This window comes from Sinocyclocheilus rhinocerous, unplaced genomic scaffold, assembly GCF_001515625.1.
Source record: "Sinocyclocheilus rhinocerous isolate Xijiao unplaced genomic scaffold, SAMN03320098_v1.1 scaffold762, whole genome shotgun sequence".
Taxonomy (NCBI): Eukaryota; Metazoa; Chordata; class Actinopteri; order Cypriniformes; family Cyprinidae; genus Sinocyclocheilus; species Sinocyclocheilus rhinocerous.
In genome coordinates this window covers 108,992-120,227 of record NW_015624547.1, presented here as the reverse complement: position 1 = coordinate 120,227, position 11,236 = coordinate 108,992, and the positions used below count along the sequence as shown (strand labels likewise).

Genomic DNA, 11,236 nt, shown 5'->3' with positions numbered 1-11,236 from the left:
CTTCTTTAAAAAGCTGGTTTAAACTCCTCTGATATGAATAATTTTCATCCCATTTCAAAATTGCCTTTTATTTCAAAGATACTGGAGAAGATTATGTATGCACAGCTTAATGATTTTTTTGGTGAAGAACAACATTTCAGATAGATTTCAGTTAGGGTTTAGAGCCGGCCATAGTACAGAATCAGCTCTTTTGAGGGTTACTAATGATATTCTACGTGGCGCTGACTCTGGAAGTTGTGTTGTTCTGTTACTTTTAGATCTTACCGCAGCATTTGACACAGTTGACCATAAGATTCTCATTGATCACATTAGAGACCATGTAGGCATTCAGGGTTTAGCCTTAGAATGGTTTTCTTCATATTTAAAAGATAGGACTTTTTCAGTCAGTCTAGGGAATTACTCTTCATCTGTTGCCCCTCTTATGTGTGGGGTTCCTCAGGGTTCAATCCTGGGACCGGGTTTGTTTTCCCTTTATATGCTCCCTCTAGGATACATTTTTGAAAAACACGGCATTCATTATCATTTGTATGCTGATGACTCACAACTTTATTTACCATTGAAACGCAAGGATCATTTATCCATTCAATCGCTGTATGAATGTTTGGCTGAGGTTAAGTGTTGGTTGGCTAATAATTTTCTCCAAATGAATGAGAATAAGTCTGAGATTATTTTATTTGGTAAAAAGGGATGTGTGGATGATGTCACTGACTGCCTGGGGTTACTTACTGGGCAAAATCTTTCTAGAGTGAAAAACCTTGGTGTCATTTTTGACTCCGAGCTCAAATTTGATCGTCAAATTAATGCCGTTGTTAAAAATAGTTTTTTCCATCTAGATCTATATTCCATCTAGATCTATATCTAAGTTGATGTCTATCCTTTCTTTTGAGGACTTGGAGAAAGTTGTGCATGCTTTTGTGTCATCTCGTTTGGATTATTGTAATGCATTGTATCTGGGTGAGAGTCAGGCCTCTCTCTCCCGCCTGCAGCTTGTTCAGAATTCAGCGGCTAGGCTTTTAACAGGTACTAAGAAGAGAGAGCATATTACTCCTGTGCTTATTAAATTACACTGGCTTCCTGTATGATACAGGATTCATTATAAAGTGCTATTATATGTTTTTAAAGCTTTGCATGGTTTAGCACCAGAGTATATTTCTGATTTAATCAGTTTGCATCAATCCAATAGGTCTTTGCGTTCTAACGATCAATTACATCTGATGGTTCCTCGATCTTGTTTAAAATGTAAAGGTGATCGGGCCTTTTCTGTTGCTGCTCCAAGGCTTTGGAATGACCTTCCTCTGTCTGTAAAATCTTCTCCTACACTTCCTGTATTTCAGAGTGCGCTTAAAACTCATTTGTTTTCATTAGCATTTAAATCTTTCTTGTAATATGTTCTTTGTTGTTGTTGTGGTATATGTTTATAATGTTTTATGCTTGATTTTATTTTTATATTTTTATTTAGTCTTCCTGTACAGCACTTTGGTTTCCACACCGTGGTCTTGAAAGTGCTTTATAAATAAATAAAGTTGAAGTTGTTGAATGAATGAATGAATGAAGCATTTATACAGCGCTTTGTGTATAGCTGTACACCCAAAGCGCTTTACAATCATGTGGGAGGGGATCTCTCCTCAACATCCACCTGGATGTCCTCTGCACTTCTATAACTCTCTGGTTCAGCTCAGCTACCAAATCTTATCTCAGAAGACTACAGAGGATAGTCCAGACTGCTGAGCGAATCACTGGTACAACCCTCCCTACTCTCCAAGAACTGTACTCGGAGAGATCTGGTCGACGCTACAGAGCACTGCGCACCTGAACGACCAGACACAGGAACAGTTTATTCCCTCAGGCAATCCATCTCATGAACACTTGACAATAATTGTGGAACACACAACACTATTTATACACTTATATTCTTATTTATCTAACACATACTTAGTTTACATTTCAAATTTGCACATAATATACCTGTACAATCATGGCCAAAAGTTTTGGCAGTGACATACATTTTGTGTTTTGCAAAGTTTGCTGCTTCAGTATTTGTAGATTATTTTTTCACATGTTTCTATGGTATACTGAAAATCAATGATAAGCGTATCATAAGTTGTAAAGGCTTTTATTGGCAAAAAAATATAAGTCAGTATTTACAGTGCTGACCCTTGTTCTTCATAACCTCTGCAATTCGCTCTGGCATGCTGGATATTAGCTTCTAGGCCAAATCCTGACTGATGGCGATCCATTCTTGCCTTATTAGTTCTCGGAGTTGATCACAATTTGTGGGCTTCTGCTTGTCCACTCGCCTTTTGAGGACTGACCACAGGTTCTCTATGGGATTGAGATCCGGGGAGTTGCCTGGCCACGGATCCAAAATTTCAATGTAATGATCTTCGAGCCACTTCTTTATCACTCTTGCTTTGTGACATGGTGCTCCATCATGCTGGAAAATGCACGGATCATCACCAAATTGCTCATGGATCGTTGGAAAAAGTCGCTCTTGCTGGGCGTTTTGATACCATTCTTTATTCATGGCAGTGTTTTTGGGCAGAATTATGAGAGAGCCCACTCCCTTGGTTGAAAAGCAACCCCACACATGGATGGTCTCAGGATGCTTCACTGTTGGCACAACACAGGACTCATGGTAGTGTTCACCTTTTCTTCTTCGAACAATCGATTTTCCAGATGTCCCAAACAGTCGGAAGGGAGCTTCATCAGACAAAATAACTTTGCACCAGTCTACTGCTGTCAAATCTTTGTACTTCCTGCAGAATTTCGTCGGGAAGTCATGGCCTAATGGTTAGAGAGTCGGACTCGTAACCCAAAGGTTGCGGGTTTTCGTGTCTTGTACCGGCAGGGATTGTAGGTGGGGGGAGTGAATGTACAGCGCTCTCCAATCTAATTAGTATGATAGTGATTAACCTGACTAGTACTCATTCACATTTTCACATGTGCTGCTAATATGATTAGTCAATTAATGTTAGCTGGTCATTTTGTGTCAGGATCAAAAAACAGTGACATTTTTTTTTTTTTTCATTCATTTTCATTTTTTGGCCAATGAAGCTATTAGCAATTATTTCAAATGCATCTGATCACTCTACACAATAATATAGAAACAATGTGAACGAACACAACAACAGCTTAAGAAGCAAAGTTTGCAAAACACAAAATGTATGTCACTGCCAAAACTTTTGGTTACGACTGTACATACAAACCTGTCTATTGTACTATACCTGTACATACAATTGTCAATCTGTATATTGTTATTCCCTATGTACTTGTTCTATTTTTATTCTTTCATTATCTAGTTTTTGTCCTGTCACTGTCATTCTGTTGCACTGTGGAAGCTTCTGGGCCAGTGGAGGGAATTTGGCCAGGACACCGGGGTTACACCCTACTCTTTACGAGAAGTGCCATGGGATGTTTAATGATCACAGAGAGTCAGGACCTCGGTTTAACGTCTCATCCGAAGCACGGATTTTATTGTTTTATTGTTAATAAAACATCATGTTATTGTGTGTGGAGAGCCTCGCTGGGCGTGGATATATTGAATGCACTGCAAAAAAATGCTTTTCTTACTTAGATTTTTTGTCTTGTTTCCAGCCAAAATATCTACAAATTCTTAAATTAAGAAGGATTTTTTAGACCGGTAAAAATTGTCTTGTTTTCACAAAAAAACCCAAGTCAAAATTAAGTGAGTTTTTGCTTAGAACAAGCAAAATAATCTGCCAATGGGGTAAGCAAAAACTCACTTGTTTTTTTCTGAAAACAAGAAAATAATTTTTACTTGTCTAGAAAATCCTTCTTGATTTAAGAATTTTTAGATATTAGCTTGCAAGCTTTCTCTCCCAGGGTGTTTGAGCACCTAGTGTTATGGCCGCTGCTTGCATCAGGCTTTGATATTGGGAGCCTCTGGTCATATACAGTGCTCGCTATCCTATTGTAGGACTGACACTGATTGGGGATCTGCTTAGTATAGCCATCTGAGGGTAGGGCTGGACGATATGGCCAAAATTGATATCACGATATATTTCTTAATTTCGGTCGATACGATATAATTCCGATATCGATATGAACACTATTTATCTGAAATAGAAATCTTTTGTAACATTATAAATGCCTTTATCATCACTTTTGATCAATTTTAAGCATCCTTGCTAAATAAAAGTATTAATTTCTATAATTTCTTTCCCAAAAAAATAATAAAAATTATACTGAATGGAATAGTGTATAATGTTACAAAAGCTTTTTATTTCAGATAAATGCTGATCTTTGGATCTTTCTATTCATCAAAGAATCCTGAAAAAAAAATGTACTCAACTGTTTTAAATATTGATAATCAGCAAATCAGCATATTAGAATGATTTCTGAAGGATCATGTGACACTGAAGACTGGAGTAATGATGCTGAAAATTTACCTATGTATGATCACAGGAATAAATTACATTTTAAAATCTATTCAAATAGAAAGCAATTTTAAATAGTAAAAATATTTCAACATTTTACTGTTTTTGCTGTACTTTGGATCAAATAAATGCAGCCTTGGTGAGCAGAAGAGAATTCTTAAAAAAAAAAAAAACCTTTAAAAATCTTACTGTTCAAAAACTTTTGACTGGTAGTGTAGGCTGATTATTCTTATAGATTGAAACAAATGTGCTTCAGCCAAAAAAAAAAGGGTATGAAAAGTGCTCCGAGTCGCTGCAGAAAACAAAAAAATTTAACAACAACAAAAACTGGAAATGTTGCTGGAGACGGGCTTATTTAAAATGAAAACTCATGCTCTGCTAGCAGGAGGCGCTTTTAGAGTGATAGAACTAGCGGTTTCTCCAGTAATGGCTGTAATCAAAGCAGCTCCGCTCATGAACGCTTCTTTATCAGATCAAATGAAAATGCCATCGAAACTTTTCTGAAGACAGTCGGTTCCCTTCACAGATACATTTATATAAAACACCCGCGACATTTTTTGATTTTGAAACGTGCAGTGCTCATGTTTATTCAACGAAGTCAAACGGCACAAATAAATCAATGTATGGGAAACACTGGTAATGTATATCGAAATATCGGAAATGTGTTTAAAAATCATATCACCGTTATTGAAAAAAATTATATCGCGATACATATTGATATTGAATTATTGTCCAGCCCTATCTGAGGGTGGTTATATTCCAGCCATTGTTATGGCAGGATGGGGTTACTTGAATACTAGCTGTATGATAGAGCACTTAAGCTCCAGCTAGACATTGGGATCGAGTGTTCAGCCTTCTGTAAGGCGGCCTTGATGAACTGTCTTTATGTTGAGCTGCACTCTACATACCAGGACTGAGTGTTGTTAGGCTTCCTCTCGTTTATGGGAGTTATTCTGCTGAAGCCTCCGCTCTCTAGATTAGAGCAGAGCTCCACTTAGACAGTACTATTAGCACATAGGCTGTGTCTTACCTAGACAGTGCTGTCTCCCCTGCTAGGGTTGTAAGTGGACAGCCCACTTTTTGTGGTCTAGGTAGTAGTGTTGTGAGGTGAGGAAATTTTCCCACCGGTTAATCGACGTGTGACAACACCGGTAATGCCGGTATCACCACGGGGGCGGGGCTTTTCCTCGCTTTCCTTTGCTTTTAAATAGCTTGTAAAAGCGGCGTGCCCATTTTACTTTCACTTTCAAATAGTGGCAATTCAGAGTAAAGCAATTGTTCGTTTTGTCAGTCTCACCTCACTCTTCTTGTCTGTCTCACCTCACTCTTCTTGTCTGTCTCACCTCACTCTTCTTGTCTGTCTCACCTCACTCTTCTTGTCTGTCTCACCTCAATCGTCTTGTCTGTCTCACCTCACTCTTCTTGTCAGTCAGCTCGACTCACTCTCCTCACTGGAGAAATGAAATCTGATCTGTGATGCGACTGTCGTTCGGCACGCTGCATTGAGCAGCCGCGTTCAGTTTTTAATTGTAGTGTCTGTTCTTTTACTGAACTAAATGATTTGTATTACTATAAAAAAATCAAAACTATGGTTGGGGTTCGGTGACCCGGTGGGCAAGTGACGTAACCGGTGTTGCAGCTTAACACCGGTATCACCGTCAGCACCGTCTATCACGGCAAGCCTACTGTGTAGTCGAGTCGGTCCCCTTCTGGTAGCACTTCCTAGGTACATAGCTATCTGAGGATATCTATGTGCTAGCTCAGTGACTGCTCCCCTTCTTAAGGTTTTTAAGTAGCTGTCTTCCTGAGCTCTTGCCTAGACAGTGCTATCTCCGCTGCTAGGGTCGTAAGTAGATAGCCCATTCCCTGGTCTGGGCAGCTTTTTAGGAAGGTTCATTTCATAAGACCCTTTGGATATAGCTATCTGCGGATATCCGTGTTCTAGCTGAGATTGTTAGTAGCAATTTTTGAGCTTCTCTATGCTTCCAGCCTCTTCGGTGGTCTTATTATCCTGGCTACTATTGCTCACATAGCATAGCTATCCGAGGATGGTTGTGTTCCTACGTCACGGGCCACGTGGACCAATAGGATTGGCATCGTTTTACACATGCTTCAGACACCGGTCATGCTGGCAGCATTCCCCAAAGTGTCCCCTAGAGGGGGACACAGCGTCTCGTTCCCACTCGGGGAACCATGGTTACATGCATAACCCGAGGCGTTTTTCAAGGAAAATCCAAAGGCTGTGACATAAAACAATCATAACAGTTAGGGTTAGGCTGTTAATTAGGTTATGACCTGTTATCTGTTAATGACATTTGGTCTCTTGTGTGTTATATATCTCTGTTTTGGACAACATTTGCTCGCGTGCCTATTGCGAGTGTGAATAAGCACAAGCTCACGGTAACTGGCTGCAGTTCATTTATGGGTTTTCTGATTCTGACATACTGTACCTTTAACTATTAAAAAGAACACATCTGTTATTGCAGAAAGCAGCACATACCTGTTTGATGTTGTAGGCGAAAAGCACATACTTCATGTCTGGGCTTATGGAGTACCTGGTGGCTTTGAAAGTATCCTGGAAAAACATGAATGATGTTATCCTCATTACTGCATTCATATCCCATAAACTACAGACTACGCTTCAACGTTTCTGCTGGGAACATCTCATTATGAAAACCTTAAGGCCTCATATCATGAAAACAATTAAACTTTCTTGATCTTTAGAGATAAAAGTTAATTGTACTATAAAAGCAGTTCTGTGGTCTTGAATTTATGAATTATTATGTAAACTGTTGACAGGGTCATTGGTGTAAATTCAGCTATCATTTTGTCTTGTGGACTGAAAACATCGTTTAGGTGAAATAGATTATTCAGGGCACTACTGAATAAACAAACTCACAACATTTTTGATGCCGCTTATTTAATTAATGATTAACATTCTGCAAATTGCATTAGGCGTATGTAAACACATGTTCAGGTTTTACTCACGAATGTGGTGTTCTTCAGCACGATCTCGGTCTCATTCGTGAGGATGTTAAACCTGATCACATGACCATGATGATTTCTGTAGATGACCTCAGATTCTAGCAAAGAGTGAAAGAGGAGAAAGAGAATATATAATAGCAAATCGTGTTTGTAAGGTTTTGAAGAGCATTCACATCTCACAGCAATGCAGGATCAAACGCACCTTTTGGTCAAAGTGCTCATCTTGGTGATTTATTCATGTAAACACAGTCAGCAATGTGTAAATGAATGCAAACACACATCTGATTGGTCAAAATCCATCTGTGTATTATTAGATTTTACAGTCTAAATGCAGCTAACAGACCAAAACGAGTTCCCCTTTCTTTCCTGCATTTGACCTGCGCTCTCGCTCGTGTCCGATCTATCTTCTGACGGATAAACAAGCAGGGCTGCTCATCTGTTTCATGTCAGGTTATTCACATTTATGAGCTGCATGATGGCTGTGAAGGTAAATTTTCAGTCTGAGAGTCTCGCGGAGCTGCTATTGACTGCAGTGAGGAAAAACAGACGGTGAAACATTAATAAAGCTCTCAGTTTCCAGCTCTAAACCGGAACAAAACTCTTGAGTGCTGAAAGCAGAAAGTATCTGGATAACTGACTAATGGAATAATTCAAAAGTTACAGACACAAAATAAAACCAAATAAATAAAAAAAATACAGCAGATATAATTATACGCACACTCACACACACTCACACACTCACACGCATGCACACACACACACGCGCACACTCACACACACACACACACGCGCGCGCGCGCACACGCACACACACACACACTCACACACTCACACGCATGCACACACACACACGCGAACGCGCGCGCACACGCACACGCACACACACACACTCACACGCACACAGACACACACACACTCACAAACAAATATTTCAGTAACTAGATTATGTTCACAGATCTAAAAGGTCAAGTTCATCAGATTCTTTCACATGATGTGAATTATTCTAACACATTCACTCCGTATAAACTGGCCCAACTATTTCTACTGTGTTTCATTGGTTCTTGTGATGCAGGAAAAAGTATTTGATGTCCTCAAATAGTCTTCGATCAGGAATAAGCTCCAATGGAATGACACTCTCACAGCCTCACAGAGACAAGAAAAATACGGGAAAACTACAAATGTCAAATCGTTGTGCTCCTGCTCAGTGTCCTGCAGGAAGCTTCACATTAACGAGTCAGGATGTGACCTCACCGAGACAGATGGCATTTAAAATGTGATGCTTTCCATATAAATATATATTAGACCTGATATTAAATGATAGATGGCCCGCAATCCAGATAACTGAGCTCTGATCAGATCTGCACACGATAATGTCCAGAGCTGCTGCAGTGTGCATCTGACTGACCGTTTGTTCAGGTTGATGCCTGTGCTTCTGATGAAGAACCAGACACTGGATCTGGCTTTAAATCTTCTGAGGTCATTCAGGCGGGGCTTAGCTTAAGCCAGGACTAGGCCATAGTTCAATTAGGATTTTAAAGTCATTTTTACAAACATGCCTTAGAAAAAACATTACTGGAGTGCATCTTGAGACAAAACAAGGGCACTGACATATTTCAAGATCAATCAGTGCAAGTTTCTTTCAGTTGAAACAGCTCAGATTTACATTTTAGTCTGGGACTAGGCTTAAGCTTTGCCTGTGAAACCAGGGGTCAGAGTTTTGAGGGTTTTGCACTTTCAAGGGAATCTAAATATCCAGCACAACTGAAGTGCTGCTTTGTTTTCTGCCTGTGAAATCATCTGCATTTACCACTTTAGATGGGCAGAATTTCTGATCACCAAGTCTACACACATTTCCACTCATTTCTACACAGTCAGTAACGACGCTGCGGCTGGGCAACTGCTTAAATTGCCGGTCTATATTTGCGGTCTCAATCGTTTCAGATAAACCTGAAGAGTAGTAACAAAACAACTTTAGATGGAGATTTACGTGTCGGTCAGAGCGTTTCTTGTTTAAACGGCTGGTTTTATAATGTTTACTGCGCAGCGTCTGCGGTCGTGATCAATCATCCTCTGCGATCAGCTGTGCTTAAGAGCTCATGACGGTGTACAGATGATTAATGAATGAGATCCATTAGAAATGAATGGCGCGAGTGGCTTTGCGGTCGTATCGTCTTACCGTTGATCCAGCACGCTTCAGGGTCGTGTACGTAGAAATCTGCGCTGAAAAGATCCTCCACCGTCAGCTTGGTGTCACTGCTGGGCTGCGTATCCACTGTCACACAAACAGACAGACAAGAGCGTGGGGTCAGAAACAGAGCCGCTGAAGGCCTCACGCGTCACGTAACAAACGGCGGATAGAGTAACGCCGCTCGCATCGGCCTAACGCTCCAGACTTTAGCAATGCAGAAATCTGCCAGACTGATTTCAGGAAGGAACTTCAGGAGCTGCAGTACCTGGAGTGAGGAGGATCACAGACAAGGTGATGAGAGAACAGACCGCCAGAATGACCAGCAGAGCGATGGCGATGCCCTTCCAGTTCCTCTGAGGAGCACTCATGCCCGCCAGGTCCTTCAGAAACACAAGCACACACAAACACCTCAGCTCTTCAGCTACACAGAAGTCACAGCAGGAATCTAGGAATAATAAAGGTTTCATTTGCGTTCATTTGTACTTGATGATAGACGAGTCTAAATGATCTGAGTAACAGAAGCACGACTCATATGAGGCAGTTATGATTTCTGTCAGGATGGACAAAGGCTTTCTGCTCCAACACTTCAGTCATTCATCAACCTCTCAAACCTTCACCTTCACGAAGGACTAGAAACACTGTACAGCAGCGTTTCTGCTCACTGATGAAAACTAATGTCTCCCACGTTTATCCTGGTATAGAGACTGAAACGACTCGGAGATCTCGTCAGACCTCCACACGGACATCTGCAGTGAATGTGATAAAACAATAATACAGACAGTGAAATTCAAGATCAGAGTGACCAAAAGAAAGCTCTGGTCCAGTTTAGAAGAGCAAACCGACCCTGATTTAAAGGACAGTCATATTTAGATCTTGTACATTATGTCTTCAGTCAATGATAATCGCTGTCCATTCAGAGGATCATAAATCACTGAAATACTGCAACGGTCAAAGTCACCAAACACTTCCACATTACAGCTCTCTGCAGATCACATGGAAGGGTTAAAGATGTGATGATTTGCTGCAACTTCAGAGAGCAATAATAGGAAAATAAAACAAGGAACTGATGAAAATGAACTCCTCAAACCTCGGCTGTGAGCGTGAGACCGAGAGAGCGTGCCGCTATTTTTAGTGAGGTGACACGTGAAACTGCTCGCTTTGACCTCGCCGAGGACACGTTTAGGACGGTCAGAGGACGAACAGATTCATCCTTCATCTCTCAACACGAGCGGCGGATCTCGCTCCTTCACACGCCATCAAACACCACAATCGATAGTGTTTCCTAACAGAAGACACCATACAAACGTCAGCAATGTCACTGTGCAAAAATACTCCTAAAGTCTATATATAAAGGTCTGTGCATGTCAGAATAATAAAATGGACATCAGGAGTCGATTACATAAACTTAGCCACTGTCTTAAGATCCAGTCTGAGCCACTGAGTAACTCTTACTTTTTGGATTCGAATTAGACCAATCTACGTTTTTGTTATGTAACTGGCTTAAAAAAAAGTTATGTCCAGTCTTAAAAAAAATATGATAACTTACTTGTAAGACTAATCTTAGCATTTTATGCAACCGGCCACTGGACACTAGGGATATGCCGGTATCAAATTTTCATGTTGCGATTAATTGCTAATGCTTTTATCACGGTATACGGTATTATCA

The 11,236-nt window shown here is 40.4% G+C and overlaps 1 protein-coding gene across 1 annotated transcript in view; it reads right to left on the bottom strand.

The window, feature by feature from the left end:
• The window catches only part of LOC107742287 (inactive dipeptidyl peptidase 10-like), a 38,254-nt gene that overhangs the window by 23,449 nt on the left and 3,569 nt on the right, over nt 1-11,236 (bottom strand). The window contains exons 2-5 of the mRNA XM_016555190.1: nt 9,836-9,950; nt 9,559-9,654; nt 7,386-7,480; nt 6,898-6,972 (exon numbers count right to left, since the gene is read on the bottom strand). Of these exons, the coding sequence (XP_016410676.1) occupies nt 6,898-6,972; nt 7,386-7,480; nt 9,559-9,654; nt 9,836-9,950 (381 nt within the window). The remainder of the gene's footprint in view (nt 1-6,897; nt 6,973-7,385; nt 7,481-9,558; nt 9,655-9,835; nt 9,951-11,236) is intronic.